The sequence below is a fragment of the Parus major genome, chromosome 2, assembly GCF_001522545.3.
Source record: "Parus major isolate Abel chromosome 2, Parus_major1.1, whole genome shotgun sequence".
NCBI classification, from domain to species: domain Eukaryota; kingdom Metazoa; phylum Chordata; class Aves; order Passeriformes; family Paridae; genus Parus; species Parus major.
The window spans coordinates 19,607,334-19,629,160 of record NC_031769.1 but is presented as its reverse complement, the minus strand read 5'-3'; the positions used below and the strand labels follow the sequence as shown (position 1 = coordinate 19,629,160).

At 35.9% G+C, this 21,827-nt stretch overlaps 1 protein-coding gene across 6 annotated transcripts in view; it reads left to right on the top strand.

The window, feature by feature from the left end:
• Positions 1 to 21,827, top strand: part of SLC39A12 (solute carrier family 39 member 12) — a 40,656-nt gene that overhangs the window by 13,332 nt on the left and 5,497 nt on the right. For 2 of the 6 annotated variants that reach the window (XM_033511731.1, XM_033511743.1), the window contains 8 exons: positions 1,310 to 1,517; positions 3,347 to 3,549; positions 8,037 to 8,208; positions 11,390 to 11,562; positions 13,316 to 13,468; positions 14,647 to 14,757; positions 17,017 to 17,080; positions 20,713 to 20,871. In XM_033511731.1, the coding sequence (XP_033367622.1) occupies positions 1,310 to 1,517; positions 3,347 to 3,549; positions 8,037 to 8,208; positions 11,390 to 11,562; positions 13,316 to 13,468; positions 14,647 to 14,757; positions 17,017 to 17,080; positions 20,713 to 20,871 (1,243 nt within the window). Of the gene's footprint in view, positions 1 to 1,309; positions 1,518 to 3,346; positions 3,550 to 8,036; positions 8,209 to 11,389; positions 11,563 to 13,315; positions 13,469 to 14,646; positions 14,758 to 17,016; positions 17,081 to 20,712; positions 20,872 to 21,827 lie in introns of those variants that run through there. The other 4 variants (XM_033511738.1, XM_033511734.1, XM_033511741.1 and 1 more) reach the window with 4 other exon arrangements.

Genomic DNA, 21,827 nt, shown 5'->3' with positions numbered 1-21,827 from the left:
TTTCCAAGGACTCCAATGGTATCTGAGCAACTGTAAAGAGGCATTGGAGGGTATTTGGAATGTCAAGATAGAATAACAACCCATAAAATGCTTTCCTGAGGGTTCTGTTTGTTTATGCTGGCAGTATAATCAGTTGTCAAGCCAGTCCAGTAACTGAGACTTCGCCACTCACTGACTTGAGGGAAAAGAGGTTTCTTTTATGAAAGGTACACAAAACATAATAGCATAATACTTGGAATCACAACACTTGAGTTGTGGAAAAGGGCCAATGGTGAAGGGCAGTCATGGAAGAACAGCATTTTTAGTGGCTCTTTATGTGCTTTGGTTTCACAGAAAATGTCTTCTTCTTTAGTCATAGCACCTAATATCTTGTTTGAAATGAGAGATTAAATTTTGGGTTGTAAAAATTTTAATGTATCGTGAATGAGCAGGAAAAGAAATGGCAGCCACCTCTCTGAAGCATTTATGGCCTACATAAGGAGAGATGAGTATGTATGAAATTAATGACCACTGTACTGGCTTATCTAGACAACTTTTTAATTTTTCTAATATGAATTAGAAAAAAAATCAAGTAAATTTTTGCCTTTGTTCTTTTTGTTGTTGTTTTTTCATTCAAATCCAACCATTTTCAGTGAAAATAAACAAGAAAGGAAAAAAGGGAAAAAAATATGAAAAGGGGGATAAATTTCTGGGCAACTGAGAGAGTTTGAAGATTTCCACACACATGGTTGTATACCACTGACTACTGTTTTTATTAGGTCACCCAGCAGGAAAGTCACCCTTTATCTGCAAAATTATATCTTTCCATATTGTCCCCAGATAACCACTCCATAAAAAACTAATGATTCCATTGAATAGGTAAGGAACTAAAAACATTTAAAGAATTCTTTCTGAAGTTTGAGACAAAGAGATAAAATCTGTATTATTTCAGCCAATTTCTCATGACTGAGCAAAGACTCCTCCCCTTTCTTCCACTTTCTGGAAGTAGATGTAGATATAATTGAGGAGGACACTTGGAACAATAGAAACAGCAGGAAAATAACACTAAGAAAAAATAACCTGAATGAAGGACTGTATTTTTTCCCCCATTAGACACCGAGTAAGTTTTCAAGATTTTTAATTCTATGCCTGTTCTCCTGAAAATGTCCTTTGATTAGCTGTCCTGCTGGCAATTACACCTTACATCTAAGCATTTTTTTCTACTCTGGCTGTCTGTGAAATTGTTCTTCCCAGTTTCTCCTCCTGTCACTCTGATTATTTAAATGGAGGTGAGCAGGATTGTCTTCATGCTGTTTTCTCCTGATTTCAGTGTGTTGATGTGAGCACTCTGGAGAAAAATGCTGATATAATGGACAGAGATGGTGCTGATGAAAACACTCTTCCACGCCTGGCTGCTTTGATCCTTACTCTGGCTCTCCAAGGAGTCTGTATGGGGAAAGCAAGTTTGCCTTCCCCAGAATTCTTTATAAAATATATTTTCAGTTCTCTAAATAGTACCACTGAGCTCCAAGTGACAGGTAAGCTGGAGTATGCAAAGTTCATTTTCTTCAGGAAAATTTATTACTGGACTTATCAGAAATTCTGCTTAATCATAAATAAATAGAAGTATAGGAGAGCTCTAAGTGCTCCAAAAAAAATAAAAAACATGAAACAAAACAAAACAAATGCCAAGCTCTCAGCAGCAGCAGCTATTAATTTCTGTAAAATGTTGTGCCTGCTTAGCAGTTTAAGAAGCTACACCATCTATACAGGGGCCTGGTATGGATTTAGAAGGTTGTTACAAGACATCTACTTTTCCATTTTTGTGGCAAGTGCAAACATCAACAGTTTGCAAGCTTTTTAAAGCCCTTTTAAAAAGTTACATTAAGTATGGGTTAAAACAGATTAAAAAGTTCCATTGAGCATAGGTAAAAACATTTTTAACATTCATAGGTTACACAGAAGTACATTGAATCACTGAAATAAATATTAAAAAAATAATAATCCTTATCCCTAAACTGGGACTCCTAGTTTGTACTTACATAAACTGGTTTGGCAGCAAAGCCCTTCTTTTAAGATTGCCCAGCCAGATCTTGTAAAATAATTCTTACAAGAATGGATGGAGCCATCTCAGCAGAGTGCTACTAAATAGCTATATATGGTGAAATCTGGGCCCCAGTGAAGATAACAGCAGGACTGTATGGTTGGTGGGCTTAGGATGTCATTCAGAAAAAAACAGAAAAATATTCTTAACCAGTTTGTTACAGGGTAAGTCTATTTTAAGTCTAATCTCATTATATGGTCCCTTTAAATTTATTTAAATTCTTAATAGTAACTGCAGGAAAGAGTAAGAACCTGGAAGCACAGAAAAAGAAAATTAGATTTTGCTACATTTACAAAATAAATAGACCTGCAGCTCCATTCAGATCTTTTTGTCTAAGTAGGCAAAAGAATGTAGTGAAACTTCTTATCAGAAACCTTTTTGTGAGATTTACCATTAAGATTATACCATTTGCATTTTCTGAGTAACAAGATATAAAAAATAAAGGATTATCATATGGAAACATTCCCATTAATATAAATTTCCTTAAAATTAATTTGTGGACCATTTTTTAATGGACAAATTAAGGTTTACAGGAATTATTGTTAAGGCTTCGTTTGAAAGTGCAGAGGTGAAGGAAGGTGATAAGGAAGATATGCCCCCTCAAATAACCAGGCATTTCCATCAGCAGAAGCACCCATTGCACCCAAGCTATGTCATGAGGTACATGTGGCGTGATTTCGGATTTGGATTAGGGATCCTGCCTCTCTCCTTCCTGTTTCAGTAGTGTGAGCAGGCATCCTTCCAGTTAACTGAAAGAGAGAAAAAAATTCACAGTCTTGTGCTGCACTTCTGAAGTTCAAGGGCAGCACAGCATCCTGAAGATTGATTTTCAGGACCCTATAGAGGATGTTTCCTCATCCAAATACCTGAGTGTGACAGCTTAGTGTGGAGTTCCATTTATGCAGGAAAATTTTAAGAACAGTGAAGTTATTTAGCAATTAATAGATAACTTCATCAGAGATGCTGATTAAATGAAAGATGAATTGCCTTTCAGTCACATCTGTTTTCTTCTGAGGCAGTCATAGGCAAAATATCTCAGTGTGATAGGTAAAGAAGGAAAGGCTAAGGATCTGGAGGTCTGGAACTTCCAGACTTGTTAAGCAGAAATTGCCCCCAGTATCAAACTGAGAACAGGGTATTAAAATGAGGAATTGAATCAATGTTATAAAAAACAAAAAGAAAAAACTATTGTCTTTTAAATATTTTGTCTTTTAAGTGTGCATTTTCCCATGGTAACATATCTGTTCTCTAATGAATTACTAGAACTAGAACAACTACTAAATGTGCTTACAGCCAGAAAGACCTGCACTGTAAATGGACAATTTCACAGTCACAAAAGAAGACGTTACAGTATGGCAATCAGAGATATTGGAAGAAGAGATACTCCAGTCAAAGGAAACCATACAAAAGGAGACTATCTGAAAGGCTCTTTTGAAGATCGTGAAAGGAACACAGATTGGGACCAGGTTAATTTTTATTTTTTTTTATGTTGTTATAGTGTTGGTGGCAGAATTTCACTGACAGAAGTTTAAATTTATTTTTAAACCATGCAATGTGTCTGAGGTAAAATGTATTAGTTTCAAAAAAGCATGTAGATATGGATGAAAATATATATTTGTATAGCTATATTTGTTTAAATATTAATTGGAGAAGGAACTTTGTGGATGTTGAATGTGCAATTAAAGTCACTGGGAGGAGCTAACAATGGTTAGTATTACATGGAGTCAGGTGTTTATTCAAGATAGAGGACTGGAGTAACATGGCTCTGATGTTTTCATACAGTTGTTAAAGATTTCTTGTGGTTTTATGTCACATGGTTTCTAGGACCCATTAAGTGACCTGGCAGAAAGAAGGATTGGTTTGCACTAAGGGGAAAAAAAGTAAATTAAAGTTTCTATATAAGTTGCATTTAAAAGACTGATGTAAATTTAAGATTGGGCATTTCTGAACTCTTTTCATAGCCATCTATGGAATCTACAAGCCTTCTTTAGAAACTATAAAGGCTGTAAAACCAGAGCCTTTATAGCTGCTCCCCAGCATCCTCTCTGAGGACTTTGAAGGACACAGGCCTATTGCAGATGATTTTATCCTTATCCTAAGAATTTGAAAATTAATACATTTTTTAATGGCAATGATCAAGATGTTAATTGACTTCCATTCTTTAGACTGGGTGTCATTCCTTAGACAAAAAAGGAAGCCTCAAAGTATGTAATTGGTATATATATTGATGTATACATTTGAAATATATACTTCAAATAACACTTTTCTATTGTTTTTACTCCTTTACCATTTATGTTAACTCAGTGGCAATGTTTCTCCTCCATTTAGGAGAACTGAGTGACATGCAATTGACTTTTTCTGTGGGGTCATTTTCTGATGGGGAGCTGAAACAACTTTCATCTGGGTAAATGCTATTCTGATAGATATTTATCTGTGTAATTGTATTGCATTTGAAATACACTCTATCAATACGTTTGTTTCTTTGCAGCTGACCACAAAAAAGGATCATGCTAATCAGCATGATGAGGCTTTTAATGGGGTCTCAAAATAATCTTAAATTAAGGTCATTTTAAATGTGTTTCATATGAATTTTAAATTATGAAGGACAAAAATCAGCAGTGATCCTATCTGTAGAAGAAATAATTGTTCTCCAGCAATTGAAGTATTTTTAAAGCACAGTTTTTGATTTTTTGAACTTTTGGGACCGACTGTAACTCAGAAGATAAGTGTGCAGGGGCATTATCTGAGTCTTAGGAGTCAACTGAGAGCCAAATATTCCGTACACATAAAAATATACCACAAAAAAACATCTGGAGAGAAGATAATTTCTTTATTAATTCTTTGTTTCTAAAGGATTCTTTTTCCATTCCTGTTCTTTTTAGCTATGCCTATTTTCCTTGATATATTCCATTAGAACACTTCATGTTTCTCTGCTGTGTTGCTAATTTTGTCTCCTTTTTTCTGCACCTATGATAGCCATTGTGCTTCAACAATAGAAGATTCTGCTACACACAACACTTTGACTCGTCTATGGCTTGTGTTTGCTAGCTGCATTAAGATCTGTAATTCAATTTTTGTATAGGAATAATTTTTTGAAACATTAGCACAGAAAAAGCATCACTACTTTCTTTTAAAGTCATCATTGTCTCTACAAATAAAAATGTATATAAAAAGTAAGTGGCAGATGATCTGAGATGGATAATCTTAAATTCATTAATCTGTGTCACAACGTCTATGTATTAATTTATTCTTCCTCATTAAAGAAACATGGATTTTGGAAGCCCAAATCATCCATCCATCCATCCATCCATCCATCCATCCATCCATCCATCCATCCATCCATCCATCCATCCATCCATCCATCCATCCATCCTTCCATTCAGTTTTTCGCATGAAAATATGCAAAATCAATGTGCTTATTCCATTGATATCATCCTCCAGGAGTACACACATAGTTGCTCTTCTAATTGAGACAGTTCTCTGACTCCTTATGTTAAAAAGCTTAAAAGACTAGGCCTTGTAACTAGAAAAGAGGCAGGTCCTCATGCCCCACATCTTATGAGAACATTTTACTAAATAGACCTTAACAGCTATTTTTCATGTATGGGTAGACAGTTTGTTTTTACAAATGAGATTTTGCTTTTCATTGAAAATTCCTGGTAATAAATTCACATTAAAATTTAGATTCATAGTAATCCTGGACCTCATCTTGTCTATTGTACTTTTCAAAAAAGAGACAGCTTCAAAGTCAGATCAGGTTTCACAGAGCCATGTCCAGTTGAATTTGGTATGTCTCCAAAAACAAAGCTTATACAGTCTTTTTTGGGAAACCTATACCAGTGCTTTATTACCTTTGTCTTGATGGACTTCTTTATTATAGCAAATTGGAGCTTTTTGTTGCTGCAGCTAATACTTTTCACCTTTCATTCTTTTGCTGTATGCCTCTGAGAAGGTTATCTCTGGTTATCTCTTCCCTCTAAGCCACCTTAGACTGTTGAAGACTTGAGATGCCTGCCAACCTTTCTCTTCCCAAACTGGACAAACCCAGGTCCCTGAGTCTCTCCTGGCACATCAAGTGCTGCAGTTCCCTAGCCATCTTGGTGGCCCTCCACTGGACTCCCCTCAATTTGCCAGTGTCGTGCACTGCAGGTTATTGAGCTGGACATAGTCCAGATGTGGACTTAGATGTAGTGAGTGGTGGGCAATGTTCTTTCTCCAGTACCTGCTGGCTCTGCTCTTGCTCATGCAGCCAGCGTGCAATTAGTGGTCATTGCCACAAAGGCACGCTGGTGGCTCATGTTTAAGTTTCCTGTCAGGACCCACCCCAAGGGCTTTTTCTGCAAACCTGCCTTCCTTCTGGTCAGTTTTCCCTAGCCCTTATTGTGGCATGGGGTTATTCTGTGTGAAGCACAGTAAGTTTGGCTTGGCTGATCTTCATGAAGGTCTGGTCAGCCCTTTTCTTTATCATGTCAAAGTCCCTCTAAATAGCAGCCACACCCATCAGCATATGGACTAGTGGTCCCAGTTGAATTTCACCTGTGAAATTCAACACCATCTGGTGCACTCTGTTCCATCATTCAAGTTGTTAGTGAAGGTGTTCATATCATCCCTGCCCTGACTGGTCAGCATTGCTGCTCATAACCAGCCAAAAAATTCTAGTCTTCATACTTGATACCAGTTGTCAGTGTTCCCTAGTTCTGAGTCAAAACCACTGCCTAGAACAGGCAAAATTAAGGTCTCTTCCAATATGGTAGCTGCTGAATTGTCTCCATGCTCTCCTTTGGCTTGAAGGCAGCACAAAGTCCACATGACAAGCTCACCCATTAGCCTGAAAACTTGAATGTGGTTTTCAGAAAAAAATATATCAGTGCTCAATTAATTCAGTTTCTTAGTAAATCACCAGACATATTTTACTTAACTAATGGATAAACAAAGGCAGGAATGTTTTGGGTTTTAACTGGGTTATTTAAAAGTAATTATACATAACAACTTCAAAAGAAGCTTAAGCTTCAGTAATGAGAGAAAGAATATTTAGGAATCCCTTGATTCTCAAAAACAGACTTATTTAAATGAAAGAAAATTATTTGTTTTTAAATAATTGAATCACAGATCATCAGGTGAAATTAAGAAATAAAGATTATTCCTTTAAGTAAGATAGCATATTTGATCTGGAGTTTTTCTGTTTAAAAGTGTTAACAGAAATTTTCAGTAGAAATTTTCTTATGTTAACTACTCTTGCTTTTACTTGAAGTTTCATACTGAAGAGGAATGCCCAATTTTTCATGAAAATTTTTGGAATATGAATGCTTCCATGAAAAATCGCTTCTTTTGACAAAGAGATGCTCCAAACAAGAACAAAAAGTTGTTGGAATTCTGAATTACCTCTAATAATACAATTATCAAACAATCTTTTGACCACTTTTAGACTGTGTAATAGCTATTTTGCTGGCATGCCCTCATTTCATGAATTAAGAAAGCTAACTTATGTCCATATCTTACTTAAGAACCAGAACAAGGACGAATCTCAGAATTGCTTTGATGTAGGCAGTATCTTATATTAATAGCACTATTACTGAAAATAATGTAGTTTCACAAGATTAGCTAAGAATATGGTTCATATTAGTATTAGAACATTTTTCTTGACACATATAACAATAAAATATTGAGAGATATTATTTTGTAAGATCTTTATGACCTTAAGTGGCTTCAACAGAAATTGAGCAGCTTTATCCCAAAGATGTTGGTCTTTCTGATATATATAGTAGTATCAAGTTTACACAGAAAAAAAAAGTGAAGTAATTAAACTAATTTAGGCAAAAAAGAGTATATATGTATAGAAAGTTGCTTCTAGGGCTGGACTGTCCTGTATTCTTATAAGATTCTGTATTTAGTCTCCAGATTAAATGCAGGTATATGCAACATGTTTAGTAACTGTGTATACTTCTCTACAAAGGTTTGTTTCTCTGCCAATGAACTTGTGAAGATATTTTTGAAGAACAGTTCTTCCTCCATTTCTGAGGACCACTTCAAGCAAATCAGTCCAGCTATCATTCAACAACTTTTAAGTTGTTCATGTCCGCTTCCTGACTTCAAACAGACAAAGCTTCCACCAACAGCTGTGGAAAGTGAGTTATGTTCTTATTTATAATTTATTATTTAAATTCAGAAAAGAGGTGCAAGGACTTCTGTAATCATTTCATTGATTAATAAACCAAAACATGGTATTTATGCTATCTGTAATTTATGCATTCTATAGTTTCATAGCATACATGTCAGATAATAGTATTATATTGAGAAGTGAGGGAATTCAATGGTCTAAATTTTATAGTATTTGAAATTCTATTTCAACATGCAAGGTGTTAAGCTCTCTTTCTTCATTTGTTAGAGGACTGCTTGATATTGCCAGCAGGTAGGCAATAACAAACAGGTCCTCATCTATGGATTGCTGGGCAGTAAGGGCTTATTTTGTGAAATTTGCACCAGGTTTACATTGTAATCATTGCATTGCTTTTATATATAGCTTCAAGGTTACATTAGCTGGTATTTTATACTATGATGTGGTAAATGCTTGATATAGGTAAGTTTTGCATGAATGCTACTGGTGTTTCAGTTTGTGATATTTTATAGCAGAGAGGCTTTGAGGATACTACTGTGGTAAGAAAAACCTTCAGAAAAACAGTGTCAGGGCAGCAGGACCTGTGTGATAGAGCTGGAACAAGAACTGATTTAGGATATAATTAGGTTGTTTCCACTTGCAGTTGTAGCCCTCGCGTGCCTCTGCTTCCAGTGTTTTCTGCCCCACCTGTTCCATGGATTCCACTTCTCCTGTAGTCAATCCTTATTTCACGTTATAAACGAAAAATCTGAATCTGATCTGACCTAAAGGCTTCCTAATGTGTTTTCTGGGGTTTTTTTTCTTACTTTAAGCCAATGATATCTGGGAAGTGGTTACAAATAAAGGTGTGCTGGTGTAATAATAGACATTAAAATGACCAAAAAGGTATAGGCATCTAGAGGAGCACTTTCTAGGTTACAAATTAATGTCTTCAATATCTTTATCTTAATGTCTACATGTCCAGCTTTAGATGACTAGGTCTGTTTTGGAGCTAGTAAGTTTTCCCCATATCTTGCTGCCCAATGATCCTTATGGAGCAGCACATGAATTAAAAAGCATGAAAGGACACATGTGGATATCCCAGAAGTAAAAAGCATGGGGAAACACTCATGGATATCCCAAGAATTGTTATAGTAGAAAAAGGCTTTCAGAGTAGAAAGAATCATTATGGATCTTCAAGAGGTAGCAGTCCTTTCTTATCTTATCTCTCTTCTCATTACCTGAGCACCTTGCAGTCTTTACTGCTTTGATCTTTTCTATGCTATACAGATATGACCATTTTTTTAGATCAGGAATCAAGGGACAAAGAAAGAAAAGAAAGGAACTTACCCAGGTCACATACAAGGTTCATAAAAAATTCACTGTTAAGTGAGATTCTTCCAAGTCTAAAGCCATCAGCCCAATCAATGACATTTTAGTGATCTCATAAAGGTGAGAGATGGGAAAAATTGGACTATTCAAGTGCAGAATGGAATTAATAAGAGCCCTTTCTGCAGCTCTTTCCCTGTGCTTTTTGACAAAAGAAGGTTTCCATGACCACAGGGACATTTCTGCTTGATACAGTCTTGATACAGATAAAGGACTCCATGTTTGACCCATGTGTGACCTGGTGACCTGAACATTAGTTTTATTCTGAGCTCTATTTTACTGACAGGCTGTGCTGTTTTGGCCAAGTCACCAAGGCCTGACATTCCATATATATCTACTATACTCTTGTATTTGGATGTGCAGTCTGTGATATTAACTGTCTGATTTTATGAGGTGCTGAGCACTTTCAGTGCTATTAACATTTGAAACTGTTAAGTGGCAGTTTTAAATATTTTGGCATTAATTCCTTTATGTGTGTTTCTTATCAGGGTTTTACGTCCCATTATAAGACTTCTATAGAAATTATTTGGGATTCATGTTGTGCAAAAGGTTGGAAATGTGAGCAGTGTGTTATAAGACTAACATTCAAAAGCATCCCAGTAATCTAGGAAAAATAGACTGGTGGTCCTGGTGTATTAACTGAAGGGATGTATTTCCACAGATTTGTTAATATAATTTGGACTGAAATGTTTATGTTTAAAACCTCAATTAGATCACTAAATTCATTTGAGGCTTTAGGCTTTCATTTATTTACAGAAAATGATTTGTTAAAAATGTGGTGTTGACTGTAAGGATACATAGGTGTGGCATGTGAGTACATAGAATCTCAAGCATAAATCTGTTAATAGAGGAAGCAAATGCAGAGCAGTATTCACTGTGCTGCTCTGGGTGTTTCTAATTTGCATAGCCACAGTCTGTTTGGCTCTTAAGGTCTGAAATTTGAAAGTACCAGACTATCACATGTAAAGCCTGAAAAAATGAATGTTTCCTGGGCTTCTAATTCTGTCATCCGTTCCTAATTCTGTCATCCGTTCACACATGACTAGAAGAATCCTCGTGGCTGTTGTGGCTTAATCCCAGACAGAAGCTAAATATGAAGTAGCCACTAGCACACTCCCCACTGCCGCCTCCCACAGGGGTTGGGGGGGAGAACCAGACAAAGGTAAAATCCATCAGTTCAGCTATGATCAGTTTAATATTTGAGATAAAATAAAATATACAATTCCTGCTACTCCTCCTACTAGTACTACAATTAGTAATGGAAAGGAAGAAGAAAAGAGAGAGAGAAATAAATCCCAAGATAAAGTGATGCACAATACAATTGCTCACTACCTGCTGACTGATGCCCAGCTCACCCCTGGGCAGTAGTCAGCCCCTGCTGGCTGATTCCTCCCAGTTTCTACACTGGGCATGATGTTCTGTGGTGTGGAATATCCCTTTGGCCAGTTTGGTCAGCTGTCCCAGATGTGTTCCCCTCCTTCCCCAGATTATTGTGCAGTTCCTCACTTTCAGAGCATGAGACACTGAAAAGTCCTTGACTCAGGGTAAGTACAGCTTAGCAACAACCAAAACATCAGTGTGTTACCAACGTTATTCTCATCCTGAATATAAAACACTGCACTGTACCAGGTACTAGGAAAATTAACTCGATCCCGATTGAAATCAGAGAGTGCCACAATGAATCACTTCTCCTGTGTGCTTGTGTACAGAGGTATTAGAACATACCCTCAAAAACAATTACAAATAAAAAACAAATACTCAAACACAAATACAAATATTGGATGATTAAAGGTGCCCTTGTTTTCATTTGTTTTCCCCTACAGAATATGGTTACAGCACTGTTGCTGTTTTACTTATTACTATTGGATCTATGTTTGGTACAACTCTCATTTTCTTTAACTCCTGTCAAGAAATCTATACACTCATTTTACAGCTGTTTGTCGGTTTGGCTGTTGGAACCCTTTCTGGAGATGCATTGCTGCATCTTATTCCTCAGGTAAGTAATAGACCCTTCTGTGCTTTTGAAATGTTGACACATAATGTGTGTGTCCACACATACACACAGAGAAAGGTTTCCTTTAAACCTGGATAATGCTCATCAGTTTATAAATAAAGCTTTCCATGAAATCCCTGCAGCACTCCAATTACATTTGCACTCGGTAGCTCAGAGAGAGATTAAAAATAATAAGTTGAAATCCATGATTCATGAATTCAAGGAAAGAAAGGTTCCTATTTAAAAAAAAAAAATCAGAAACCCCACAAGTCCTGTGGAATGCACATTCTAGATGGATATTAATTTCTTTCATGAGGAAGATTCTGTAACACATTTTAACAGAAATTGTTCTAAGGTTATATGAGGCATCCACAGTCCCCTACACAGATGGTTCCAGAGAACCAGGTGTTATCAGCCTAATTAATCCTGATGCCTAGAACTGTAATAAAATGTGTAGCATGATCTTTTCCTAAATTCATAATCTAAATTTTAAGAACAAGATAACATGCAAGAGAGAACCACGTTTTCCATTGTGTATTTATTTATTTTTAACGGTCTCCTCTAATATGAGACAGATGTTATGAGTAGACTTCTAGTGGCCACAGAAAGAGAGCATCGCAGCTTCACTTAAGATTCTGGTTAAAATTTTCTTTATGCTCAATGCATCAGCTCTGGAAGCAAAACTGGGAGAGTGGTTTAAGGAAGGCAATTCTCATTGAGAGTCAGACAAATGCACTTCTTTCAGTAACACCTTTTAAAAATGAGAAAGTATTCTTCACTAGTTTTAAGTGATATATCCAGTAGCCTTTAAAGCCCTTACTTTCAGAGCAAAAGAGGGCTGCTGTGCTGTTACACTAGGGGAAAGAAGGAAGCAGACCCACCAACAGAAATGCATTTTTGCATTAATTATCCATTAATTAATGTATGCATTATTTTCACAGAATCACAGAGTTACAGAATTACAGAATAGTTAGAGTTGGAAGGGATGTCTGGAGATCATGTGGCCACTGCCAAGGCAGGATAACCTAGAGCAGGTTACAAAGGAATACATCAAGGTGCTTTTGAATGTCTCCAGAGAGGGAGAATGCACAACCTCCCGTGCCAGTGCTTTGCCACCCTCAGTGTAAAGAAGTTCTATGTCATGTTGGGTTGGAACTTCTTGTGTTTTAGTTTATGACCATTGCTCCTCATCCTGTTGCTGGGCACCAGTGAAAAGAGTCTTACACCACCCTCTTGGAACCCATCTTTGAGATATTTGTATGCATTAATGAGATCCCCTCTCAGACTTCTCTTCTCTAGACTGAACAGGCACAGTTCCAGTAGACTCTCCTCATAAGAGAGATGCTCCAGTCCTCTAAATATTTTCGTGGCCTCTGCTGGACCCTCTCCAGTAGTTCCTTATCTATTTTCAAATATGAACCTTGCATATTAAAACAATGCAGGTAATTTGTATAGAATTTTAACATCAATATATTGCAAACAAAATATATCTCATATATATAAAGGGTGATTTCATAAAACTGTCCCTAAAAATATTGTCACTTCCCCCACTGAGACATGAAGAAGTGTAACTGTGCTCCTAATGACTCATTTCATCCTCTATTATTCAGCTGATTATTTCAAACACAATTTAACCTTGAAAGAACTGGGAAAATAAAATTCTGAGAATAAAATGAATTAACACATTATGACTTGCCTTAGCAAAAATTTAAACATTTCCATTTTAATTTTTTTAACTTTATCTCTTTTATTTTAGACTCTTGGTTTGCATAAACATGAAACACAAGATGTAGAACATTTCTATGAGGGAAAAGAATATATTTGGAAACTTTTAGGAATAATTGGAGGAATTCATGGATTTTTCCTGATAGAAAAGTGTTTCTTTCTTTTGGTAACACCTCGTGACCAGGTAAAGCTTTTTAAAATTCACCCTTTAAAAAACTCCTGTATTTTGAGATTTTGCAGTGCACAGAATGTTAAAATGATTGTGGAAATTAATTATATCATTTCTGTGAGTTAAATGAAGCATTGATAATTGCTTTCCAAAGTGCTCCTGCTAGATTGACCTTCAGTTTCTATTTTGCTTTGCTCTGTGGATTGTGCTTGCTTCATGAGTGTGTTCCATAAATTTATAATTCCAGAAAGGGAACAGTTAATTAATCGTGTTCCATAAGCCTGCATTCTTAACTCACACTGGAGCAGGTGAAAAGTGTATATCCATATGAAATAGCAGTGACAGTTGTTTGCTCTAGGCTCTGTTTGAAAAGGAGAAAGATGCAATAGAAAGATAAATGCAAGCATCAGATATTTTCAAGAATGAGATCTTAAAATTTCCAAATTGTTTTTCATCCTTATGCCAGTGATGTGAAAATCTAATATGTGTATTGCAGTCAGTAGGACCCAATCTTACAGTAATTCTATTACTTTATTTCAGTATGGCCAGAGCCTGAAAATATGATTATGCACAAGGATAGAATGTAGCACAAAATGTGACGGCTCATTAAGTTTCTCAGCATGAGAGACAATTCTAATGTCACTTAAGAAGGCTAAAACTTTGCTTGTTCTGTTCTACAGAGTGTGTGAAGATTGGCCTCATTTAGATACAGAGCAATGACTCCCTATTCCCACTACCTTTGAGTCAGCCGTCAGAATAGAATGTGAGATTAATAGAACAGGAGTATTTTGATGACAGTGACATTTTATTTGTTTGGTAAAAAGAAGTCATTTTTGTTACTTGTTTGAGAGAAGAATTTTATCGTCCCACAAATTTTTAAAGTTTTTCTACTGAGAACTAGATGAATCCTCAGAGTTAATTTTTATATCTATCTCAGCTTAATTTCAATTTAATTTTTAAAATTAATTAAGTTTTATCAAGCCATTGTGGTTGTCACTGATTTATCTGATTCACTTTTCAGGATTTTTAACAACATAAGCATTAGGAAATGTCAATGCCAACCAGTGCTCTTTTTCAATAGATTTTGTTTGGAAAAAAATAATTCTTAAAAATGCTAAATTTTCACAAGAGACAGAAATGCTGCATCTGTGTTCATTGGGTTTCAGAACTAATTGCAAAGCATCTTCATTCAGCAGGGCCTTTCTTTAGTTAATGGGCACTGGGGACATTCCCATGATCTTCCAGTGGAGTCTGAATTAAATGAACATTCAGGCAGAGGCAAATCTACTTCAACCATACAGTTGGTAGGTTACCAATATGACATACTTCCCTAAATTTATATTCTTCTTTCTCTGTTCCTCAAAATAAATGAACAAAATTAATGTAATAAATTAGTATTATTTTTCAGTCTTTATTGATTTATTGCTTATTACTTGACATGATTGTCAAGAATCTCTAGATTTTGAAGTTTTTAATAATTAGCTTTTCCAGAGATATCAAAACCAGATATTTTACAATAACTTTTCTTAATTGTGTATCAGATTGATATAACAATACACTTCCTGTATTGTTATACATTTTGTTGATAAAATTCTTGAAGATTTTCCTCCCTTCTTTTTAAATATTGATCATATGTAAAGACAGACTCTCCCTTAGGAAAAACTTCAGAATTTTGCAGAATTTCCTGCAATGAGAGTTAAGTGCATAATTAGTGAACAGATCAAATCCTGGACTGTTCTTCGAAATTTTTCTACAGATTTGAAGAGTAATGTAAACACTTTGGATATCTGGGAATGGTGCTTACCTATATCTACCTGTCTGTGCATAGTACCCAGACAGATAAATCTTTGCAAATTAAATTGAGTCATAAATTTTACCCTGTTTTCTCTTTCTTTCAACAAATTGCTTCAGTTTATACCCAGTTTCTTGATGCATAGGTGAACTCCATTTTACAAATGTAGTTGTGATGGCCAAGAGCCTCACAAGTCACCATTAATCTCTAAAACACTCTTGGAAAACTCTGAATAAAAACCAGATCAAACAGAGGAATGATGTGTGTTCACGATTTTGTGAGACACTTCAAAGTTTCTTGTTTACAATAATGAATGAACATGTCATTCCCTCAGATGCAAGATCCCCCTAAAGTTCTATATAGATCACATTATCTATATAGAATTAGCCTGGCTGAGCTGGTTTGTACAAAAGCAGCCAATTTTTCAGAACCATGTGAGTAATACTAAGACAAACACTGGTTGACTAAGCAAAACTTATAAATCCTTCAGATTAGTAATTAGTCTTGCAGTTTTGACTCACAGTTCAAAGACGTGGCATGTGAATAAATATTATAGGAGAAGTGGAACAATTACTGGAATTCATATGACTGGCTGCAATCATGGGAATTAGAGACATTTATCTTTCCTTTAAAATGTAGAATATGGGAAACTGCAGAAACAATTCTTTTTCCTTCTCTCTCATGCTTCTACAGCACATGTCCTTCCTCACAACCAATGACCAACCAATAAACAAATTGTATTTTGTAGCCAGTGCACATCTCTGGTACAGCTTTTGGAGTGGTGGCTGCTGTCCCTAACACAGAGCTCTTGTGCTGCTGTTGACTCCACTGGCTGCCATAACAGGTTTTAACACACTTTTTTTGGAAAAAAAAACCCTCCGAAATTAAAATTCAGTCTTTCTAGTTTCAAGCAAACAAGTCCTTTGTTTTTCTCTCTCCCTCACATGAATTTCTATTAATTTCTCCAATCAGAAAGCAAAGCCCCAAGGAGATAGGGACAGTGAGAGATTACTCATGTTCTCCCTTATCTCCCAAAAGTTGCAATATCTATTAATTAAATGTTAGTGCTGGTGCATCAATTTATCTCTCTAGGAAAAAGAAGAAGACACTGTCTCTTTCTTCACTTGAAGCAAGGGTAAATTTTACCATGGAGTGTACTTAAGTGCTGCTATGCCCAGCCAGTGCTGCCTGGTGCTGAGATGAAGCCATTGCTAAAAGCCGAGACACAAGACACTGGAGGCTGCACCACCCCAAAGAAAACCCCCTATATTTTGAAAGGGGATGAAACCTATTGATGATCATCTTTTTTAGTTTTGTCTTTTCACAGAGAAACTGTGAACAACACGAGTCCCTAAAAGATTGTACTTTTTTTTCCCTGGATATCCTAGGGACACATTCTCCAGGAAAATACAGCCATCTATTTGACAAAATCAAAACATGCAATTTTAAATATAATGTCCCTTCTAGGCTTTAATTTGGCTCAGATTTTTGTATATTCAAGAAGAAATGTGGTTTTCTTGGGCTACAGCAATGCCTATGAATTACCTGAATTAGGCTTAACCCTCTTTGGGCAAGGGAGATTTCTATTTTATGTGTTTCTGCAGTACCAATCACACTGTCAGTGGCCAGTAAATTATTGTAATGATATCTGTGCAAATAACCATTGACTATCTAAATCAAATAGCTTGAACTTAATTGATGTTTACCTGTATTTATGGCAGCAACTGGAAGAGATTCTTAACACTGATCCATTATCTTTGCTTTTAACTAGAGGAGCTCAGAAGATTCTGAACCTGCTGAAGTTCCTCCAGAGAGCAAGGTGATCAGCAAAAAAAGTTAGTATCAATAAAAAACTAGACAAGACAGGAAGATCCTTCAGACCTAAGATGTAATTGAATGTGTGCAGCTGGCTTTGCTGTGTGTTTGCTGTGTACTACATCACCACATCTGATGGTGCCTGGCTACATAATTTAATCTCTGCTTAAAGACCTTCTCAGCTGCCAACCCTGTAATTATGAAGTTCATTAATCTTACACTGCCCTTGCTTTAGTATTTACTGTCTCACTGTTGCAATCTATTTTTCTAACACCTTTGCTTAAAGGAAAATAGTCAAAAATTAATACAAAAGCTATTTTTATAATTTTAAACTTAGATCGGGCTTTTATTTCTGAAGGTGGTGAAAGATTTTTTTGCAGGCTCTCTATGCTATTATAATTCTCTGTCCTTCTCTTATTACACAGTAAAGCAATAGACTCTTTAAACAAGTAATGATTAATCACAGGTATGGAATTACAGAGTCATGATGGCTCTCACTTTTAGAGTAATCTGTTTGCTTCTGAGAACTTCAGATAACTCCTGTCTTCTGGTTTTTTGCTGCTTAGTAAAAATATGAAATAGAGCATAAACCAAATTTTGCCTTTAACTGTACTTCATGACCTTGGTGAATTCAATAGAGTTGCAGTCATCCAACTGAGGGAATAATATTTTAATTTAAATCACTTTATTTACTGTAATTAACTCCCCCTTATTTTGTGATCTCAGATCTCAAGTCATCAGTCAATCATTATTTAATTGTGTCATTATCTTCTTCTAGATTCTTAATGTTCTCTTCTGTTCTTGTGGACTTCATTTCTATTTCTGAAGCATTAGAAATCTGTTTTTCATTTCTTCACTTTCACCTCTCCAGTAGTACACAATCCAGTTTGAACGTGACTATATAGTTCATCTCTATATATTTCTGTTTGCTTCAATCACCATTACTTGCTAAGCACCAACAAATTTCTAGTGATCTCAATGTTATGTGTTCCAAGTAACTAAATTTGGGATAGCTTCTCAGTAATCTATGTTTAGTTGAAGTTTTCCTCATAGCTCAGTCTTACCTCCAGAAATGAAACCTTAGTAGTGAAGGGCAGGAGGTTATTTGGCATTTTTGGGGAATACATAATTACAAAAGTTTGTTTCATTACAGTTCTTTTAAATAGCTAAGTGCATAAACATAACCTAAGTACCTTAATTCTGAGAGACATGTTTCTGCCCCAAAACTGAAAGGAATCTGCAGTCTAAGAGAAGCCTGGCAACTCCAAAACTGTAAAGCTTCACTGTAAATGCCTGTCAAGTAGGACTGCAAAAAGCATCAATCACCATAGATAGGGAGTAACTGAGAAAGTAAGAAACTTTCTAAGTTAAAAGATGTCTGACAAGCTCTCTCTGCATTTATCCATGCTTGTTCTATCAATATCAGAGAGGACCACACAGTAGCATTTTATATTTTTTACACTTAGCGACACTTTACATTGACTAGAAATATTTTTTCTGTGTTAATCATGGAAACATTGGAAAAGATCTATTTATGGATAAATGTTTGTTTTAAACTGTTATTCTAAACTTTAAAAGTGTAGTATATGGTTGAGGTCCTGTACCCATTAGTTTCATGAAAATTATAGAATAGAATTTGCTATGAGTTCTGGTCCCCCATTTAAGCAAAGAAAAAAAGAAAGTAATGTTGTTGGAGAAGAAGAGATTTCTGTAACTATTTATTTGTAGAAATAGTTAAGCTAGTAAGTTAATAGTTTGTGTTGGAATATAATGCAGTGAGATAATTGCCAGTAACAAAGCTGCTTTAAAATAGGCTGAAAGTAAAGTAAGATAAACATTCAGATTTGTTTATGCATGCATCTTCTTAACTTTCTGTCAAGTAAGTTCACAAAGCTTATATCTGTAATTGCTCCACAATGTTAATGTGATCCCTGTGTTATACTAAAACACACTGGAATGAATTCCAGTAATCATGGTATATCTTCTTCAGTAATCAGATATTTGAACAAAACAGACTAATAAGACCTCAGGGCAGGCCATGATTTCATCCTTGCCAGCGCTTATTACAAATCACAAACCTAATGTAATGCAGCAATCTATTATTTCTACGTAATTCATGCTCTGCACTATTGATTATAAACTGCCCATAGTGTTTAGAAAGATCTGTGCAAACTTGGGACATCCACGTCCAGCTCTGTAAGCTGGCAGTAAAATCTAACAAGCCTGCCAATTTCTCTGAACCCACAGAGCTCCCAGACAACCAGGGAGGATTTTCTGAATATGGTTGTTAGGCTTTTATGTGCTTTGTGTGTTTTTCATAATAGTCTGAAGACTTCGGTTCTAGCCAGGTTCTGTAAGAAAAATATCTCCCCCATCACTATAAAATGGTCATCTCTGAGAAACATTACTGGAGTGAAACCTGGAAATAACTGTATTCAGGCAGATTGGTGCAGCTTCACATTTTCTCCTTAGTCTGTCATATTATGTCCATGTGGGGTCACCAAAAGTAAGAAAAGTACATATTTAAGGCCCAAATCATGACTCTGATCCTTCAGGCATGAAAACAATCTTTTCAAAATGTTCTGTCCATTCTGTGTAGAGGGAAGCTGGATGAGTTTCTTGACAGACATTAGGCAGTTGTGACTGTAAGACTGGATAAAATTAATGAAAAAAAGTACAGGATGGGGCAGCCGATTATGTGTTGCTAAGTTTAGACATTGAATCTATATGGAGTTTTACTCCTTCTTGAAGAGATAAACTGCCTCCCTGTGTTCAGCATTCCACCCAGCTGTCTCTGTTACAGGCTGGGCAGAGAGATTGTCCCTAATTCCCTGGCTTAATATCAGTATGTGCATCACTAGTAGCACCTTTCTACTCATGTCAGGTGATGTGATGCCATGAACACCCAGTACACTGTTCCACACTAAAACAAGGTCACAGAACAGCATGGGAAAGACAAACTGCCATCTCCACCCCTGAGTGCTGCTCCATATAGGGGTACTATGAGCATAACAGCCATTAATTGATTGGAACAAACGTTGGATATAAGTATGCTGTAACTGTGTACTATAAGTGATACTCTGAGGCTTGCTGTCTTTAATTTCTATCTTTCACTGTAATACAACTGCATAAAAAACCCCAGACCCTGCAAGTATTACTCAGTAGTAGCAAGCTTTACAGGATTAAAACAATCAGCTGCATGAGACCAAATGTTTATCGTTCCTATAGCTGTGCAATTCTGTAAGCAATGGTGGAAGAACTCCAAATAACAACTAGGAAAACTTGTGTGAATTTTATCAAATAAAGAAAGATTAATAGAAAGCCTTAGGATGCTTCATGAGACTGGACTCAAACCTAATTTTTTGTCTAGTAGTTGACCTAATAAGAATAAGGAAGTTATTCCCTGGTATTTGCATCTCATTTTGAATTGTTCTGGAACCTACTTTTTTTTGTTTCAAATTTATTGAAGGAAGTGTAGTAAGAAAGGAAAATCAGATAAATACTATTTCCCTCTGATTAATATGACTTTTTGTAATGTTATATGCAAAGTCACCAAAAAACTGAAATCATTTATAACGTAACAAAACTGGCAATATCTGTTTGGGTTAATACTGGACTTTTTATCTCTTTGTTTTTTTCCTTCTTTTTTGAGGTAAAAAAATCAGCTTGTTAGCAATAATGGTTCTGGTGGGTGACAGTCTTCACAATTTTGCTGATGGCTTGGTAATAGGAGCAGCATTCTCATCCTCAACAGAAACAGGTGTGACAACAACGATTGCTATTTTATGCCATGAAATTCCTCATGAAATGGGTAAGAAATATATGTGTGTATTTTTCCTGATTGACTTTGCATTTCCAGGTTTCCCAAAAATTTCTTTCCTGAATGACATCTGTGGGAATTCTTGCTTAAAACATCATACATTACAATGTTACTGTGTGAGACTGATACTTTCTTTGCCCTTCACAAAAACCAGAGGAGGCTTCTGCACTCATTACAGGATGCCTTCCTGTTTGACTTTCTCCAGATGCAAATGACATCAGGTCAGGAGTGGCCTGTTATTCTTATGTGTACTGACACAAAAAGTAATAAATAAAAAAAAATAAAATATAAAATTATTAATATATTATATATCAAATAATTTAATAGAATTAAATATTTCTAAAGTAATAAAACCGTAAGCAAGACCCATGTCTGTATAATGGCCATGCCTGACACAATGGGCTATCCAAGACTTTCAATGTGCAGCAGAGCTATTTAAACAAGTATTCTTCTTGCTACCCTCATTCCTGCTGCTAATCAAGAACAGTAAGGTAATTAAAGGTGTATGACCTATTTTACTAGACAGGACAGGAGTTTTGTTCTCTTGTATATTGCCCCTGATTGACATTTTCTAGCAAAACTTCCATCATGGCTAAAGCTGATCCTGACATTGTGTTGATGACAGCTGCAGGTTCTCATTTCTATCATTAAATGACTGAACATTTCATGTGCTACATAGAAGACTCCTCCAAACAAAATGGAATGGAGGATTGCTGTAAAACTGGTAACTCTTGTTTGCATAGCAAAGCAAATAGAATTACTTAACAGTTAGCTCCAAAGATACCTTCCTAATTCTGGGGCAGTAGTGCCCCAGTGTCAAAATGACATCTTTACAGTCATGGAGTAAAATTTTTGAAGTCTTCTAGTTGTAGCCTGTTACGAAATCTTTCATTTTAGAAGAAAAATCCCATCAGGACAGGTTTTGATGTACAACTTACTCCAGTTGA